We start from the raw sequence: 19,955 nt of genomic DNA on the forward strand, positions 1-19,955 counted from the left end.
CTTATAGAAAATGTCATTACCTATGTTTTCTTCCTATCTGTTGATTGTTAAAAGCTTATCTTGGTCATTTTTTTTATATTATTATCCTTATGATCGCTACTCTCCCTTTCATCAATCTGTCTCACAAGTTCCTTAGTCCGCAACCAGAAGTGTGGTATTTTCATGATTGACGCTGACTCATAATGCTTCCACAGATTACACCCATTATGGCTGAGAGATACTCATGCTCTTATTAATGTATCTGAATACGTTACATGTGCTTCTTGCTTGCGGACAATTACTTGGTAAGGTTCATTATGACTTGATCTTTACTGCATTTATGTGGAATCCAAAGCCAAATATGTATCTCATCAATATATCTTCTTTGTGCACAAATGGCTATGTTTTCTTTCTAATTTGATGTTTGATAAGAATTTTTGGGACAGCTTAAACATCATTCTTATTCTTAAGCTTAAAGTGTTAAATAGTTAAAATTGATTTATTTTTTCAAGCTTAATTTCTTCCTTTATGTGTGATGTTTAAGACTAGCTAGTCTTCACTCTTGACCCAGTGTATGCATTTGCTGTCTCTGATCTATCTTTCTTGTTACTCCTTTAATCCACATTCCTCTCTATATATCTACTTAGTGATAACATTTTATTAATTAATATATATCGCTCTAGTCTTTTATATATCCATGTTCACTCTTTCTGGTTGGAATTTTTTTCATCACTTTTTATTCTCCGTTATGCTTGGTTGATGATTCTTCTGTTGTATAGATTATATTCCAATTTGATCTGCCGCCCTTAAGTCTAACTGTGTACATTGAAACCTATACTGATCGCTTATATATTTTTTAATACATTTTACTGTTACTGTAGATCTTTGAATGTTTCCTTTTTTGGCCTTTCATAGTTGTGATTGCTCGCCACTGATTTGTTTGCATTGTCACCCACAGGATGGCAGGATTTTGTGATAATCCCTTTTCTAGTACCTCTAGGTAAGACTCTAGAATATCTCCATACTCTCTTGGGAGTATTGTTTTCTTAAGTCATTTTGATAATGTAAATTTGTATTTGGTTTATATTCATATACAAAATCTCTATAGTTTTTATTATAATATACTTTTATTAAATATTTCAGATATATTAGTAATTATCATATTATATATATATATATATATATATATATATATATATATATATATTAATAATTATAAATATTTTTATTAATATATTTTTCTTCATATGTCTAACCATTCATTATATTATCGTATTGATTATATATCATTACACTAATGATAGATATTTTGTTACAATAATAATAGATTCATTGTCATTTTTGTTTATTCTTATTAATTTTATTTGAATTATTATTACTCATTAGTTTATTATTATTTATTTAATATTTTTATATTTAATTATTATTTAAATCCTAAATTAAGATGGAGAAATTACAATACATTTGATGCTGATTTGAACAAGGTATAAGATGAGAGGTGTGCAGTAAAGGATTGAATTATTTATTACAAGGGCAACATTGATCTTGTACCAAATGCGAAGGCCAATATGTTGAGAGCCTAGCACATTGCACATTTAGCAGGGCGCCCAAGCTTATTCAAAACATATCAGCATATTTGTGAAAGGCTTATCTAGAAGGGATTAAAAGATGAAGTATTACATGTTAGAGAGTATCTAACTTGTCCCACTGAAAGACAACATCCAACTTGTCCCACTGAAAGACAACATCCAACAAGACCAAAATCAACGAAAAAAATGTATATATAGACTTACATAGAGTGGAGAGAACATTTCAAGTTGAAGACTTGGTTTTCTTATGTCTACGACCATACAAGCAGTCTTCATTGAAATAGTAGTGCAAAAAAATTGAAGTTGGTATTTTATGGGCCTTCCAAAATCCTTAAGATGATTGGTGACGATGCATATGAAATAGAACTTCTTGAAGGAAGTAGGATCCATAACGCTTTCCATGTTTATTATCTTAAAAAAGAGTTGGGACAACATATTGTTGTAGCTTCCGAGTTGCCACCTTTGGACAAAGGAGAAAAGTTGGTATTAATGAAAGAATTTATTTTTTAATCAAGAAAACAAAATTTGAGGACTAAGATGGTCCGAGAGGTATTTACTAATATGGGAGGACTTACCTATTGAGGATGCTATTTGGGAAGGTGAAGAGATTTTGTACCATCTAAATTTATGATTGCTAGTAGACCAACAATCTAGGAAAGGGGGGACAACAATGTCTCCTATAATTTAGGCATCTTCATTAGTAGTCGATTAATTGCTTGACCTTCTAATGTAAAGTTCCCAAAGGGTGAGGTATTTAATTAATAAAGGGGTATGCGTTGCTTTTCTTCAATTAAGTCCCTACTTTTCAGTCATGGACGTGGGGCCTTGTTTGAATGGTGGTCGACTTTATCTATTTGATCTTTCTCAACCAACAGTCACTTTCTTGACAAGTCGTACAAGAATAAAATTATTAATTTCTATTGAAGTGATTTTATAGTGGAAAAGAAAGCATTAATTAGCTTTTAGAGTCAATGTAGTATTTAACTAGAAATTCCAAGAGGAAAGGATTATTCTTTGCAACTTGATTATATTCTGTTTCTCTCTGTCTAACGTATCTCTATACAAGACGCAAATCCAATAGCAAAACCCGTTACAGATGCAAACCGAACACACGTATTAATTCAATGATCTCATCCTACAACAACAAATTCATGTTTTTTTGACACACCTGATTGTGGAATCACAACCAATTGAAGATGCTAGTTTGTGTTATAGCTCGGTGATATGATTCACAGTTTTATCAAGAGTGTGTTCTATTTCAGATTCAGTTAGAAACAAATAATTTATGTAATCAATTCCCTAAATTTAAAAGTGTTTTCTAGGTTGTCTACTCACCCCAGTCTAGTTGTTTATGAAACTAAGTTTTTAAATTTCTATCTCTATTGATTTAGACCACCTCTCACAAATAGGATATTAGATTTTGTCTAGTATATATAAAGAACCTTGAAAGGGATATTTCAGCTGCCATAGCTTAGGGCCTTGGCTACCCAAGCTTGCCTTAAAAATAATCCCCCATCCAACCTTGCTTAAGGATAGTCTAACCTAAGTAAGCAAATCACTGTCATCACTTGTCAAGGCATTAGGTTAACTTGAAACAACATTGATCTTGTTTGAATTTCGATTGTCTTGGTTATACATAACATTTCTAAGTTGTACCCATTATCTTCCTCTTGGATATCCATGGCATGGCCAAGTGGTATCCATCATCATTTCAACATCTTTTTAATTCAACCATTATTGCCCACTTAAGGTCTACTCTCATCTCACTATCCTATCATCAATAATCACCTTTATCCAAACTCAATATCCCTAGGTCTATGTTTGCCACAAGATCCCGAACCAGAAAACAACTCCTTACTACATCCAATTATATCTCTGAAGAGACCATTTGCCATGTGCCCCTAGACAACAAATTTCCTTCTTCATCTCAAAGTCTTAATATTTTGATACCAAAGACTTTAATTCACTTAAAGGATTTTTCACAACACCCAAGCCATGGACTTAATGCAGTGCTATATTCTAAATAATCTCAACCAGATCATCCAAATGCTAGCTAGAAGCTTCAACCTTCCCCGTGATATTAATGTCTAAACTTCCTTCCAAACCTCATACTAACTTCATGGATCATAGAAAATTCGAGCCTTAAATTATATCATTACAAAAAAAATGTCATTATCATATGCCCTACGGATGAGGTATAATATTATAACCATAACAGTTTTTCTCTTGACAAATGGCTTGTCTTACCAAAACCAGAAAATTTGAAATAAGTAGGCTACAAGTGAACATTAAGCACACTCAAATAAAGGCTCCAAACTCTCAAGGCACTGCTTTCAATTTTATTTCATTACATAAAGCGACACATATATAAACAATTCAAAATATTAATAAACTTACCAACAATAAGTTGTTCTTTGATGGACGCATCACAGGCCAAAAACCTAACAATCAAACTCAGATACTTACCAATTGCAAGTACCAACCTTGAATGTGATTTTGATATGTTACAGAAGAACCTTGAAGGTTTCTTTTTTTTTTTTTTTGGCTTAATCAACAGCATAAATTGCACTGATTAAGAACAAACAATAACAGGCTGCAACACTTCAAACAGTTCTTTATTACAGCCCAAGAGAGCTTGATAGTGATGCCATATTCAGAACACCTGTTTTTTTTCTTGGTTTCAAGATATTATCTGGGACTGCCTTCTTAAAAAGATCAACAAGAAACCCGTTGGTTGAAGTTGACCCTTGCTTATCTGTACAAATATTGGAGGAAGTTTTTGGATTGTTGATTGAATCGCTTTGAAGTGAAGACTCCACATCTAGCTCTTCACATAAAGGAGACTTTCCATTTGTTTTATTGGCATCGTTCATGAAAGTGCATAGGCAACCATTCAACTTTCTAAAGCATGAATCATGGAATACCAGACCACATGACTTGCATCTCTTTATTTCACCTTCCTGATTACATCACCAAACATCATCAGTGCATCTTCTTACAAAGCCAAGACAGAAGCTCCAGAGACAAACTCATCCAACACCTTAAGACTAATCCAGAAACTGTTGAAAAGACATGAAAACAACTAATGTAAATTAGATTTTTCAAACCTGAAAGGAAAAGACAAGGCTTGAAGGCTTTTCACACTTAAACCGGGCACCACACAAATCTCCTGCTTCACGGCAGATGGAACACTTATGCGTAATATGAACATAAATCTTTTTCAACAGGGCCTCCATCAGACAAGGAAGTGCTGCAGAAGACATTGAAGAATATGAACTATTAGTTTGCCTATATTTTATCTGCCAATGATTAAGATACGCAGGTCCCAGAAGAAAGAGTTTAGTGAACATTTGATGCCTATTAATCAAGCAAAACAGGCAATGTAAAATTTCCCTTAAGAGTTTCTAGCCACTAAATAATTCTTCATAAAAAAACAATACTACCATCCTGACGTACAATCAACTGTGAAGCCATGTCTAATTCATCTTTCAGTTCATATAAAATTTAAGAACAATTTTTCCAATCAGCATTCTCATGCAAGTGAGGATATTGTTAAAAGAAAATTAACCATCTCTAGTATGTTGCCTTGATTTATACCAATCAATCATCTCTAAAACATCAAATTTACTCACCAATATGTGTCATCCAAGTATGTGGAAAGAAGTCAACAAGTGCTCAAAGAAATTACCATAATATGTCATCGACTCATCAAATGCAAACTCAAGCCAGGCACAACTATCATGACTAATTAGGAATATGCAAAAAAAGGAGCACTTAATTGCCAAGTATGCAGATGTTACAAAAACAACCCAAATACTCCAAGCAAAATATTGCCTCTAGTTAAGAGTACTGTGTGTCAACCCATAGGTGCAAACCCAAAAATAAGTTGAAACTAAAAAAATCACCGGACGGAGACACTTAATGTGCAAAATTCCAAAATTGCCATGCGAAGAGGTGGCAATCAAATTCTACTGGGATATTTCCCTGAACCTTGGAGATGATTTGTGTTGTGAAGTCTTCAGAATCAGGACATGGAAATACCACACAACACCAACATCCCAAAGTCCGTGAGAAAATAGCAACTACAATCAGTGTCAAAGTTTTCTGGAGCGTCAAAATACAAAAATAAATTTCCAACATACCAAGCATCAAGTATTGCAAAAGGTGACATCTTACAATGGCTATAGAGACAAACTAAAAAGGTCAACTGCATCAAGATGTCCAATAATCATCTCTAACCAGTAAATCAAAAGGAGCAAGTACAAAAAAGCTTTCCTCTATTGCCTCTAAATGAAGATGAGTAGAGAACAAAATAAACCACCCTTAGTTTGGCATAACTATGCCATCACACCTGACCAATGCTTCCTTGTAAAAGCTTAAAAATGATTCCCTTGAGCAGACATTTTAAATGACTCTGAATACTTTCTAACACCAACACAGATAAGAACCTTCCAAAAGAAAAATAAAGTATACAACTCAAATTAAGAAAATAGAACTCTTGACCACAATAATCAATGTTTCTACACACAAATCTAAGAATGATTTGGCTTCATAATGTGCATGAGACAACCTTGAGATACTACTTATACTAATCTTGCCAGGAGACATTTAAGGCTGTCTTCATGCAGTCTCTGCACAACTAAAACCATACATAGCATGCCCATGAGAATACGACAATATTTATTACCATTTTGTTGTTAAATAGAATCTTTCTAATGGCAAAATGTATACATATAGCTGGTTTGGATGCTTTAATCTAATGGTTCTATACATCAGATGTGCAATACCGTCTTCATTCTAATTTGAAAAAAGTCTCCATCACAAAACCAGGCTTTAGATTTTTGAGGGGGGAATCATCCAGCAATGGCAGATGGAGAATGGAGGTTTGAGCGTGTGTTGAGGATGGTGGCACCTGTCAGCAGGGATTACATATTAGCAGTGACAGAACAAATGGGTTGCATGGTGAAGATGTCATGGGCCTGGGCCAAAATGATAAACCCTCCCAGATTGATTGTGTGTGGCTTGGCAAGGATATGCAGAAATGATGTGGGGATTGTGACGGGGGTTTATGCTGGTGTGGTGGGGATCGAAGATGTAAGCCACCATTGAAGACAACGAAGGTTAAGCGGGGGATCGACAGTTTACCCTGCAAAATGACCAGGTTTGGTGATGGTGAGAACCTGCAGGCAGGGTATTTGGGAGTGGCGTTATGTTCCCTATGATGATCACAGTGGATCTGAATGCGGAGGCAGATGATGAGGTTTCACATAATCTTTCAGTTTTTTCTGGGTTAGGTGTCATTGGGCATTTTCGAGGTTTATGGCCAAGTTTGCAGGACCTTCATTCTTGGAACTCAACCAACAGGGAGCCTATTTTGGATGGGTGCGTCTAAATTTACCCTACAGCCAAGGGGTTTTTTATTGTAGTTTTGAATCTGTTCAGCATAGGAATAAGGTTTTCTGTGATCGTTTTTGGAGTTGGGAGAAGTACTCATTTATGCTGAAACTGTGGCATCCATATTTTTGCCCAGCTATGGAAATATTTGACAAAATCCCTCTCTAGGCACGACTTCCTAATTTTCACTTCTGGTTTGACTCTTTGCTTGAAGCTATTGGTAACTCTGTGTCCTCTGCTCTTTGTGTTTTGAATTTCAGTTCATTGCATTTCATGTATTCCGGTTCAAAATTTTAACTTAGTATCAAAGTGGGTCTAAGGAATCTATCCAGAACCGGATGTTTTAAGTTCCGAATTACCTTTTGCTCTTGCTTCAGTTTGTTTGTTTCAGAATTTTACAATGGTGAATGGACTGAAAGCTGAAGATGGTTGGATGGAGCATCCAACTTCACCTCATGGCAATTCAGGGTCCTAATTACGCATGAAGAGAATGATTTTCTTAACTTGTGAAGTCTGATGTAGTTGAGCCTACCAATGACACTGATAAATCTATTTGCAGAGAGAACAATAGTAGCACGAAAGATAATAATTGATTCGGTTAAGGATCATTTGGTATCCCTTATGTCAAAGTTTGTTGGCAATTTGGCTAGGTAGATAAGTTGGAATTGTCCTTTATGGCAACATATAATCAATGTTAAGTAAGCAAAGTATGGAAATGAAGTTTTGGCAGTTTGACTTAGAAAATTGTCTAAGCATCATGCAGTTTATCTGGCAATACAGTTATAGTTTTGATTAGCACACAAAGGTATTATTGGCACATGCGCTCTTAGGTACAGGAAGTACGAATTATGAGGTTACCACAGGTAAGAGTATGAGGCAATACAAACAATACTGTAATGATCCCATCTTTTGGCCTTCACGTTCTTTTAGCAGTTGACCAAGTGTGTGCGCGTTAGCCTTGTTCTACATGGTCCCGATGGCTAACGAAGGGTTTAATGGGATCTTGGAGTGTTTTGGCCTAGTCATTTCCGGTTTGGGCCAAAACGAAGTTGATTTACTTAGTTTCAGGCATACTTACTATTTTTAGTAAGTCGGCAGGACACAGTGCAGGTCAATTTTGGTGATTGGACTCGATACTCCTCGGTGAGAGCTTTCCGATGAGCTATCACTCGCATTATTCGGAGTCCGATTGCTAATACATTTTAATGCCTGAAGTTTTATTAAAGTAACGTCTAATTTAATTGTAAAATATTAAAGTGTTACTTTAATATTTATTTTATGATGTGTACCCAAGGGAGACATAAGGGGTATTTTAATATATGTTTTATATATTACATATCTTTTATCCCACATTGCCCATATGAGTTGAGCGGACCCTTGGAAATAGAATAAAAGGAAGCATTTGTGGCTTCATTAGACAGGTTGAATATGAGAAGAAATTGGTGTGTGAGTTGCAGCTTTGTTTTCGGCATTTGAGGACGTCTATCCTCTCTTGTAACATTCTAGACGTCATTCCCTTGGGGTTTGGCCTTTGGAATTCTTTCTTATTGGCTTCATTATCAGGCAGTTTAGTTGCATTTCCGGCTACAGGCAGATTTGATATTTTGCTCATATCTTCTTCACTACTTGTCCGACGCTTATGCCGCTTGGAGGGAATGGTATTATGATGGTAGTGGACTGATTGGAGGACAAAGTATTGTAGCAGCAAGTTCGTAAGCATGGGTTGGAGTATTATGACAATATTGCTGAAGTAATTAGGGTGTCCATTACAGTGGTATCAGAGCTTGCTTACAAAGTGTTTCACGAAGTTATAACCAGTAGGTGCCCATTACAGTGGTATCAGAGCTTGCTTACAAAGTGTTTCACGAAGTTATAACCAGTAGGTGCCCATTACAGTGGTATCAGAGCTATAAGTCCTGCCATCCTGTGGAGATCATATTGATAGCTAGATAAAGATGTATATTAGTCCAGATCAAGATGTGATGTTCAGACAGTTATTGGGTACATTAGAGAAGGGGCAACATATGCAACAGGAGCAGAATAGGCGAATGGATATGATGTTGCAGCTTATGGCTAGACAGATGGGCATCAACATTGATGATTTGTATGTTGCTCCAGAGCAAAAGGTAGTCGATTTCTCAGGTGGGATTGAGACACGTATAGAGCCAGCCAGCTATGATGTTGGTGATATGGGTGCTTTAGCGGAATCAGTAGAAACATGTGTGCAAAGTCAGGAGACCACATATGAAGCTTTGTCGGGAGATGGTGTTGAAGTAATAGTGGGATTAGGAGAACATGACGATACTGTCATATTAGTAGCCACTTCTGTGTCAGTTGAACCATCCAATGAGGAGTTTAATGTTATAAATGCAGTGGTTGATGTATTTTCAAATGAAGCCACACATGTTAATGATTATGAGTTTTCATCAACTACAAATTCAGTTCAGTTTTCTGTTGCAGCAGTTAATGTTGTTCCTATGTCCATATATTTCGATGCGGCAACACCTATTGTTGATACAGTTAGCATGAGTACATATGGTTCACCTACAACTACATCTTTTTCAATGCATGATGGTGATAATATGCATTCCAGTCCAATATATATTATGTGGATAGATACCGGGAAGAAGACGTTTCATAGATCTTCTATGGAGTTTCCTTATGGTGACATTCTAACTTCATCAGCACGAGTTTTGAATGCTAGGCTACAGGGGTTGGTCCTGATGATGCAGGTTTGCAGTTGGTTTAACTTCCATATGGATATCACACATTACTTCAATTGGGATCCAGGTGGAGGTTGCCATTCATTATGTTACTTAATTGCTTGAGGACAAGCAATTTCAAGGAGGGCGGATTTGTAATGATCCCATCTTTTGGCCTTCACGTTCTTTTAGCAGTTGACCAAGTGTGTGCGCGTTAGCCTTGTTCTACATGGTCCCGAGGGCTAACGAAAGGTTTAATGGGATCTTGGAGTGTTTTGGCCTAGTCATTTCCAGTTTGGGCCAAAACGAAATTGATTTACTTAGTTTCAGGCATACTATTTTTAGTAAGTCGGCAGGACACAGTGCAGGTCAATTTTGGTGATTGGACTCAATACTCCTCGGTGAGAGCTTTCCGATGAGCTATCACTCGCATTATTCGGAGTCCGATTGCTAATACATTTTAATGCCTGAAGTTTTATTAAAGTAACGTCTAATTTAATTGTAAAATATTAAAGTGTTACTTTAATATTTATTTTATGGTGATGTGTACCCAAGGGAGACATAAGGGGTATTTTAATATATGTTTTATATATTACATATCTTTTATCCCACATTGCCCATATGAGTTGAGCAGACCCTTGGAAATAGAATAAAAGGAAGCATTTGTGGCTTCATTAGACAGGTTGAATATGAGAAGAAATTGGTGTGTGAGTTGCAGCTTTGTTTTCGGCATTTGAGGACGTCTATCCTCTCTTGTAACATTCTAGACGTCATTCCCTTGGGGTTTGGCCTTTGGAATTCTTTCTTATTGGCTTCATTATCAGGCAGTTTAGTTGCATTTCCGGCTACAGGCAGATTTGATATTTTGCTCATATCTTCTTCACTACTTGTCCGACGCTTATGCCGCTTGGAGGGAATGGTATTATGAAGGTAGTGGACTGATTGGAGGACAAAGTATTGTAGCAGCAAGTTCGTAAGCATGGGCTGGAGTATTATGACAATATTGCTGAAGTAATTAGGGTGTCCATTACAGTGGTATCAGAGCTTGCTTACAAACTGTTTCACGAAGTTATAACCAGTAGGTGCCCATTACAGTGGTATCAGAGCTTGCTTACAAAGTGTTTCACGAAGTTATAACCAGTAGGTGCCCATTACAAATACGGACAGAGTTATTGCAGTTTTTCCAGTTGCAGTAATGAGCCGACTGAACAAGACTATTAAGGAAACAGATATTTTAAGTTAAGGAATTGTTTTGTTTACCAAAACAATTAGTTGACTAATTAGGGACGCCATCCTAGATGTTAACCCTAAGTGGGCAAGGTATAGTTTTGCATTTGGCAAACGTGTAAAGGAAAGAAGGCCGACTGGACAAGCAGTCTAGTATAAAGGAAAGATTTTGTAGTGCGAAGTTGTGTGGTATTATTGTGGTCATTATTATGATATGTATGCGATTATTTTGTAACGCAAACTTTGATAGTAAAGCAGTAAAAGGCAGAGTATGCGAAGTTGATACAGCGAGCTACAAAGTTGTAAAGAGGTTTTTGTATCTACTCTTTTGTATACTGTATATCATTGTATATTGCATGTTTGGGCAGTGGACTTGGCTTGCATACATTTTGTAATTGTAATAACAACTCCTAACAGGGTTGAGGCTTCTAACAAAGATTGAGACACTATATAGATGTAATAGACCCCTAACAGGGTCAATATCTTTCACAAGATACTTTTGATTAGTGGATCATTTTGTGGGTACCATCCCCACCGGGATTTTCCCTTGGCCAAGGTTCCCCTAGTTAACAAAATATGTTGTTATGTGTTGCATTGGTTTATAGTTAAGTTTACTATTCATATTAATCAGTTTATTCATTTATGCAAGTTATAAAATTGTTAATGATATCCATATTTGGGCAAATGTTTGTGAAATATTGATTCACCGCCCTCCCCCGCCCACCCCACCCTCTCAGTATTTCCTATTTCTAACAAAGTTGAATTCATCCATAGCAAGCTTGATTGTCTTCAAAATTTGTTTGAATTCAACAACACTAGTAGAGCCTTAGTCTTAAGATATCAACTCCTACATATTAAGATAGCTAAAGGATAAACTGTTGTATCTTTCTTTATGAAGATTACAGAATTGAAGGATCAGCTAAATGCTGCTGGAAAATCAATTGAGGACAAAGACCTGGTTATGTTGACTGTGAGTGCCCTATTAGAATATTATAATGTTTCATTAATGGTCATCTTAGTTAATCTTTAGTTTATTATGTAGTTCCTATTTCCGTCTTTAGTTCACGATTGTTTCATTTAGAAAGATCATCTTTATAAATTTGTATAAGGGCTTTCATCTCCTTTGTTTAATATGACTACAACAACATCAATTTAGCATAACATGACCTTCCTCACTTTTGGGAATCTTTCAATGAAGAAATTCATAAAAGAAATGTGTTGGATTTTGAACCTAGAAAAAAATGATAATTAGTTTTTGTTATGATGTTGTCATGGAATTTCTCAACATGACACTAGAGCACAATATACTCATTGTTAACAATCATGGAATCACTCAATATGATAGTCCTATAACAATTACTCATAATCATGGAATCACTCAACATTATAGACTTGTAAGAAGCACAACTAAACCTTTAATCACAGACTCTCTCAATGTGAACTATCATGAATATCTCTCAAGATGACATCCAACTCCCATCACGAAATCTCTCAACGTGATGTCATCGTGGACTCTCTCAACATGATGTTCACTTCCCAAAGTGAAAGAGTTATCATAGTTGACAATCTTATTTATTCACACAAGAATAGAAATAGGCATAAAAAAACAAGACTACGTTCCTTTTAAGTCTCAAATTTTACAAATATCACAAGCATTACAAGCATATATGAGGGAGGAAGGGATACTATAATGACTCCCTCCTAACCAAGAACAAATCCCTCTAAAGCTGAGAACAAATCCCTCTAAAGCTGAACCTTTCTTTCTAAAGATCATTGCTTTTGCATCTTGCAACCAATAGATATTAACATCAACTTATCATATAAATCAATCAAGGACTACTTTGATCAATGCAATAAGGATAGTAGAAGTTTCCTCCCTCTGAAGCTAAGCATCTCCCTCTAAATATGTAACATCAAGAAAACATCTTTATCTTGTTGCTTCCTGCAATAGAGAGATAAATCAATTTATTACCTAGATATCCACACTATTCCTAGAATTATAAAAAAATTCACAGAATACTTATCTCTTGTTTAGATTTCTCAATTGTCCTATCATGGTAGGCCTCCTTGGTTTGCATATTGTGAAACAATGCATCAAAACTCCTTAGATGACTGGATAATATCAATGCTCCTTGACTAGATCAAAGAATGAACTGACACCAATATGAAAGATCCCTGCTTGATAGAAACATAAATCTATTGTGTGGATCTATCATTCTCGACACAACAGTTTTCACTCCCTCAGCAACATTTGATTAGGACAAATATATATCGATCTTTCCAGTCAACATCAGACATCATGCTACTGTGAAACATTCTAGCCATAGCGAGACAGTGGAACCCATCTTTGCTAATGTCTACTCAGCATCTCCAACAGAACTTGCTGCAAAATCTGCATTCCCTTTACCTTCAATAGCCTATGAATTAAATCAAATTTAAATGTCGACAATTTCCGCCTTGTCTTGCCTGGAGCACTTTCTAGGGATTTTTGAAGAATACCAGGTGTATCTTCTTGTCACAAGTAGTTGCTTCCATATCTCAAATATAATCTTCATCTTCCTTGACTCTATTACAATACGAATTTTGCCGAGAATACCATCATCTCTAGAGGTAATTGTCGTCTCAGACAAATTTATCAAATCATTGATGGAAGCCTCGAGAGAGCATTGTCTAGCTAAGCAATTTGTTGTCCGATTTCAACATCTGTCTAGAGATGATTTAACAAACACGTAACTACCCCTACCAATGCTATTGTGAACCAAAGCTATATTACTTCCTCCTTCAAAGGCAAAGCACATGCCTCCTGAGCCTGCACTCTCCCACTGGCGACTATTGTCATGACATCATTGACAACATAACACTTGTGCTACTCCAACTCAACTTTGTGAAAATGAAGAAAGGAGACAGTTACAAGAATGGTGAAAGCGAAGAGGTTTCTTCGTTTGCATATGAACCGAGATTAATAAACTTTAAAATGATAATAATAATCATGATCATGGAAATTACTACAGTCGATAAATAATATAAAACGAGATAACAAAACAGCCCCAATTTCATTACACATACGCATATGATGAAGATGGCAGTCAATATGGATTGCTTGTTCAAGACGGTGAGACAAAGATATAAGAGGAAGAGGGATCGATGGTTACAAGGCCAAGAATATAACTCAAGAAGATGTGTTACAAAAACTGAAACCAACAGCTCTACTAAATATTCGACATCCTTAAATAATCATGAACAAAAAATAACCCAACAAGAAAGAGAGGAGAGTCTTCTTTTTTTAAGGCTACAAAAATAGCCAATAATAGAGAGATGAAAACTGAAAGCAATAAAAATCTTCACACCAAATGATGAGAAGACTGCATACGATCTTAGTGCAATCTAGGTGAAAAAGGAGTGATGCAAACAGCATTTCAGACCACACGAAAAACAAGGAGGAATAACTATAGAACAGTTTGATAGCCTACTACATCCGATAACAACATAGAAGAATTTCTAGATATACAATACAAAATGACCATAAAATTATATAAATAGAATTTGGGTGCCAATGAACTTAGGAAAACTTGATAAGCTCCACATGACACACAAGAAAAAATAATAATAACATTTACCTACAATTTTAATCAAATACTACAAATACCTTGGCAATGACAACAAGAGGCCACAAAAGGCAGTGTAATAAAATGATCCAAAAATTAAAAGATTCCCTCATTGTTGACATTAACCAAGTTTTGATACCATGTTGGATTTTAAGCCTAGAAAATAATGATAAATAGCAATAAGGAAAAGGCAAACTAAATGCAAGGGAGACAAAAAATACCCTGGGAAATGTTAGGTTTAAACTTAGACAGAAATAACAACTACATGCAAATATAAACAATACCAGGAAATAATAAATCACACATGAAGAGAACACAAGACACCAAGATTTAAAATGGTTCATCCAAACTCTGAATTGTGTCTACCAAACAACAAGTCCAGTATTATTACGATCCAGTGATTACAACCTAATTACTATCCGTAATCCCTTACAGCTCAATACCGCCACAAGAAGTAATTTTCGCATCACACACTATCAAATATACCTAAACCCTAAGCCCTTTTATACAAGTATTTTTACCACTTTTGGGTTACAACATGTCGGCCATATGAAGTATATATAGTACTTCCTTGATCATTCACCACAAACTAACAAGAAAACCCTTATAGAATGAAGGAAAAAATCCAGCCACACAACATTAAATTATTTTATTGATAATATAAATTCAAGTGTACAATGTCTTTTGCTAGATGCAATATATATAACACAAGAGAGACTCTTCACTTTACAATGAAAGGTCTCTTGAAATTCCCAACAATATAACTCTTTATTACAAACAAAACTCTTCATATTTCCATGCCTTTATGCATGATAAATGACACATGTCATTACATTTAATATTACAATTATCATAAACATCCTTTTCAGCTGAAGGTGACTATAACGGAATTGACCCCCGGCAATAAAGATTTCCATCACAACTACAAAATCCAACAAGATGAACTACCCAAGTTTGATCGCTTGAGAGTTGATTGCATTCAAAAGGAATGCAGATTAGAGGCAAGAGGAAATGGGCAGAAATCTCACCATGAAGAAGATCATATTCTTGCTGCTCATACATCTAAAAAGAAAGGAAGTGAATGGAGAAAAGGAAATTTTACGAGATTTAGAGATAAGCATTCTGATTCAGCTCCTGAACCAAAGAAACTGAAGGATATTTCTAGAATTCAATGTTTCAGATGTGACAAGTATAGTCACATTGCCAGAGATTTTTTTTCAAGACCAAAACATCAATCTGCTGCCGCAAACGTTGATGATGCTTCACCCCTTAAAGAATCTGGTGAGAATTCAGAAGGATTCTTATTCTAAATTTAAGTATTACTTTACTGAAGTTAAAGGTGTCATTTTTATTGTTGAATCTGCATTGGTTTTCTTTCTAAAAGGAATCTTCTATATCATTTTTCAAGTCCAAAGTACTTATTCCAATATTGCACTGGTAGTTTGATGGGGTTTTATAATTGTGATTATAAGAGATGCATGACTGGGAGCTTTAGTCAGCCAGATTCAAGAATTCTTATATGCTAATTTATATGATATTAAAGCGATCATGAATGATCTTAGTCTGTTCAGTACTTCAGGTATTCTAAAGTGATCAGCAAGCTAGTTGTCTATTTTCGTTGGGCACTCAAGACGTCAGTTTAAGGGAAAGCTATATCAATTTTGTGGGATGCATATATGTATATCTATTCAACTGAAAAGATTGTAGAATTTTTTTGAGTGGTTGCTGATTTGATTAGTGATGGGCTCATTACAAAATTTGTTGGAAGATTTGACCTTATTTTGCTCGGATATTTCAGATTCTTATTCAATCTTCTGTTGTCTACTGTTTTGTCTTAATTTGTTGAGTGAGTTTTGAGGGACATTGTGTGAAGCTTAGAGACTCGGATGCTCTATTTAAGTGCACAGTCTGCTACATCACTTACTAGATTTTAGTTGCAGATCTACTTGGGTTCTTTGGAAATAATTGAATTAGTCTTGAAATCCTATATGAGCATGAGATTCTCACTTCTTGATCCAAGAGGAAGGTAATGTCTATAAAGAGAAGTGTTTCATATCCTTGGATATTCTTTTATGAATCTTTTATGTAGATCTTTTCGAATAATTATACATTACTCTTTTAGGATAGTTTATTTCTATGAATTATCAGTAATCTCTCTTTGTTGCGGGATGGATCGAATAGCAAAAGGATGACGGGTTAATTATTTGAAACTGCATAAGGGAGAGATTAAGCATACAGTGTGGAAGTCGTGAGAGCTGGAGATATGATCATTAATGAGGACCTAGCTTGCAGTCATGAGTTTATGTTGGTGTCTCATAGAAAGGTTGGGTCAGCCCTGGATGAAGAGTTTGTTTCAGCAAGGAAATTGAGAAAGATGAAGTCTCTAAACAACAGAGTTCTTATCTTTGCGATCAGTTTCTTCTAAAAGTAGATTATTAAGATAATATCTTATACTTTCTATAATAGTCAACTACTTGTCTGTAGTCCGTCTTTCAGTCTAGATAGGAATGTTTCCTATCCCGTCTCTTTTGTCTTCAATCCAGATAGGAATGTTTCCTATCCTGTCTCTAGTTTTGTTTCTAATTCCGTCTTCAGTCTACGTTGTTTCTTTTAGAAACAACGTCCTTGTAATTCTTTATAAGGAACACATTTGTTCCTCTATTAATCAATCAATCATCCGAAAATCCGTTAATCTGCCAACTCTTCTTGAATCTTGTAACATGGTATCAAAGCTATTACTTAAATTTTTTCGAAAAAATTTATAATTCTTCGTGAAATTATTTGTTTAAATTTTTTCAAAATTATTTCTGTTGAATTTCTCTAAAACCCGCTTAGGGTTTTCGGCCTAGAGAAATTTCCGAACTCGGGTCTGCCTGTGTTTGTTCAGCACACTCTAGCCCCATTCGTCCATGCACATCGATCCTTGAAGAAAAATTTGCCATTTTTTTATCAAGAAATCTGAAGTTTTTTCAAGCTTTTTTCAGCTAGGGCCGTTTTTTTTTTTAAACCCTAATTTTTGGGGTCGAAAAAATATTTTGTTTGCAGATTCTTGGTGGGTTTTTCGAGAGCTCAACTGGGTTGTCGTCCGTTTTTTCTGGGTGCCTCGATTTTTGTGCCTCAATTTTCGAGCCAGCGGATCCAAAAAACGACAACAGATTCCTTCTGGGTTTCTCGAGCTCTCTTCTGGGTCATTCTCTGATTCTTCTAGATCTTTCGTATTTTTGCCTCGAAGAACGTGCCTTCACAGATTTTCACAATTTTTCATTGAAAAACGTGCCATGGCATCTCTGACAAATATTCTGCTCGAACATAATTCCAAATTCAATGGTCGCAATTATGGAACCTGGAAGCAGTGGATCATCACAATCTTCGAATATCGCAACACCGCTCAACTTGTTCTGGGTGTTACGCAGCGTCCGACTTCTCTGGGTCCTGATCAAGGCGAAGTTGCATTTTTCGCCTTCTGAATTTGTTTCTGTTTTTTCTGAGTTTGTTGATTTTCTCCTCAAAAATCATTTCAAGTTGTCTGTAATACGCAAGGTTGCGTGAGATTCTAGGTTTGTTGATTTTCTCCTCAAAAATCATTTCAAGTTGTCTGTAATACGCAAGGTTGCGTGAGATTCTAGGTTTGTTGATTTTCTCCTCAAAAATCATTTCAAGTTGTCTGTAATACACAAGGTTGCGTGAGATTCTGGGTTTGTTGATTTTCTCCTCAAAAATCATTTCAAGTTGTCTGTAATACACAAGGTTGTGTGAGATTCTGGGTTTGTTGATTTTCTCCTCAAAAATCATTTCAAGTTGTCTGTAATACGCAAGGTTGTGTGAGATTCTGGGTTTTACCGTTTTTTCCACAAAAACGAAGTTTTGTAATTGCAACTTATTTTGAGTCATAGCACTTTTTTGGCAAAGCTTCTTGGTTTCAGCATTCTGTAGATCCAGGGAGGGTCTCAGTTATCGCAGAATGTTCCGACATCCGTACGTTGACCATTAAGGGAGGGTATTAAGATAATATCTTATACTTTCTATAATAGTCAACTACTTGTCTGTAGTCCGTCTTTCAGTCTAGATAGGAATGTTTCCTATCCCGTCTCTTTTGTCTTCTGTCCAGATAGGAATGTTTTCCTATCCTGTCTCTAATTTTGTTTCTAATTCCATCTTCAGTCTACGTTGTTTCTTTTAGAAACAACGTCCTTGTAATTCTTTATAAGGAACACATTTGTTCCTCTATTAATCAATCAATCATCCGGAAATCCGTTAATCTGCCAACTCTTCTTGAATCTTGTAACATAGATGACACTCAAAGGGAGCTTCTTTGTAATCTCTAAGCAAGCAGGGATTGTGAGAGAGCCTTGTGAAGAAGTCTATATGTCAGCTAAGAGGGTTGCAGTGTTGCGAGGCCAGGTGCTAAAATTTGTGGTAAAACTCTTCAGCTGCAGAGAACAGAATTACAAAGTCAATTTGAACTTGACAATGGATGATTTGCAAAATTTCAGTATAGTGTGACCTAGAATGATGTCAAGGGCAGTCCTGGACTTAAGCACATCAGAAGTTTCAAAGGTGTGGGTTGTCAACATTCCTCTCAGGCAAGCATTGCAGGCAACCTTGAACAAGGAGGTCAAGAGATTGATGCAACTTGCAAGTACTTGGAGATTCAGAGGGAGATTGTGCAGCAGAGAGAGAGAGAGAGAGAAATCATTGTCAGGGATCAACAGGCTTGCGTAGTAGTGTGATTGCTAAAGCTCCTTGTTTGATCAACATTGGAATCAGCTCTAATTTATTATGATAATCAAGTCAGTGAGAATGCTGCCCCAGTTGAGAGGGAGTCTCAACATTCAATTGTTTCTTTATACGCTATAATGCATCTTTCTCTAATACACAAAAATTGTAGGTGAAAGCCCATGTTAATGCATTCTTCTTTGCGAAAGAAGTTTGAAGTGCAAGCCCTTGTTAATGCATTTTTTGCAAAAAAAGTTTGAGGTGCAAGTCCTTGTTAGTGCATTCTTCTTTGTGAAACAAGTTTGAGGCGCAAGCCCTTGTTAATGGATTCTTCTCTGTGAGAGAGGTCGGAGGTGAAAGCTCCTATTCCACCCTCTGGAAGTAGCCATGGTGGAAGTAAATTGAGAGAATCCATGACTTAGCTTTTTTGTTTTTCACCCTCTGAAGTAGCCATAGTGAATGTCATGCTGAAAATGACAATATCATGTTGAGAAAATTTGTGACGAGGTTTTGATATTGCCACATTTTAGTGCAGCCTTTGACAAAATACATTTGAATAATCTCTCTCTTGCTAAAAGGGAGTGTTGAAGTTCGTGTAGCAGCTAGATAAATCATTCATACCTGTGTTCTCTGTTATTGTATTCTCGGGAGTTGTTATCATCTTCAACGGATGCTGCCATGTCTATGGTTGATATATTATTCATTCTCTATGTACCTGGTTTATAGTTGTGATTGTTAGTGCT

At 35.9% G+C, this 19,955-nt stretch overlaps 1 protein-coding gene across 1 annotated transcript in view; it reads right to left on the reverse strand.

The window, feature by feature from the left end:
• Positions 1-3,871: 3,871 nt before the first annotated feature.
• LOC149543324 (uncharacterized) overlaps positions 3,872-19,955 on the reverse strand; it is an 81,805-nt gene continuing 65,721 nt past the window's right edge. The window contains exons 4-5 of the mRNA XM_089798154.1: positions 4,676-4,818; positions 3,872-4,528 (exon numbers count right to left, since the gene is read on the reverse strand). Coding sequence (XP_089654280.1) covers positions 4,187-4,528; positions 4,676-4,818 — 485 coding nt within the window. The 3' untranslated portion in view covers positions 3,872-4,186. The remainder of the gene's footprint in view (positions 4,529-4,675; positions 4,819-19,955) is intronic.

The sequence above is a fragment of the Cupressus sempervirens genome, chromosome 8 (assembly GCF_028749045.1).
Source record: "Cupressus sempervirens isolate cs-2001-9-10 chromosome 8, ASM2874904v1, whole genome shotgun sequence".
NCBI lineage: Eukaryota > Viridiplantae > Streptophyta > Pinopsida > Cupressales > Cupressaceae > Cupressus > Cupressus sempervirens.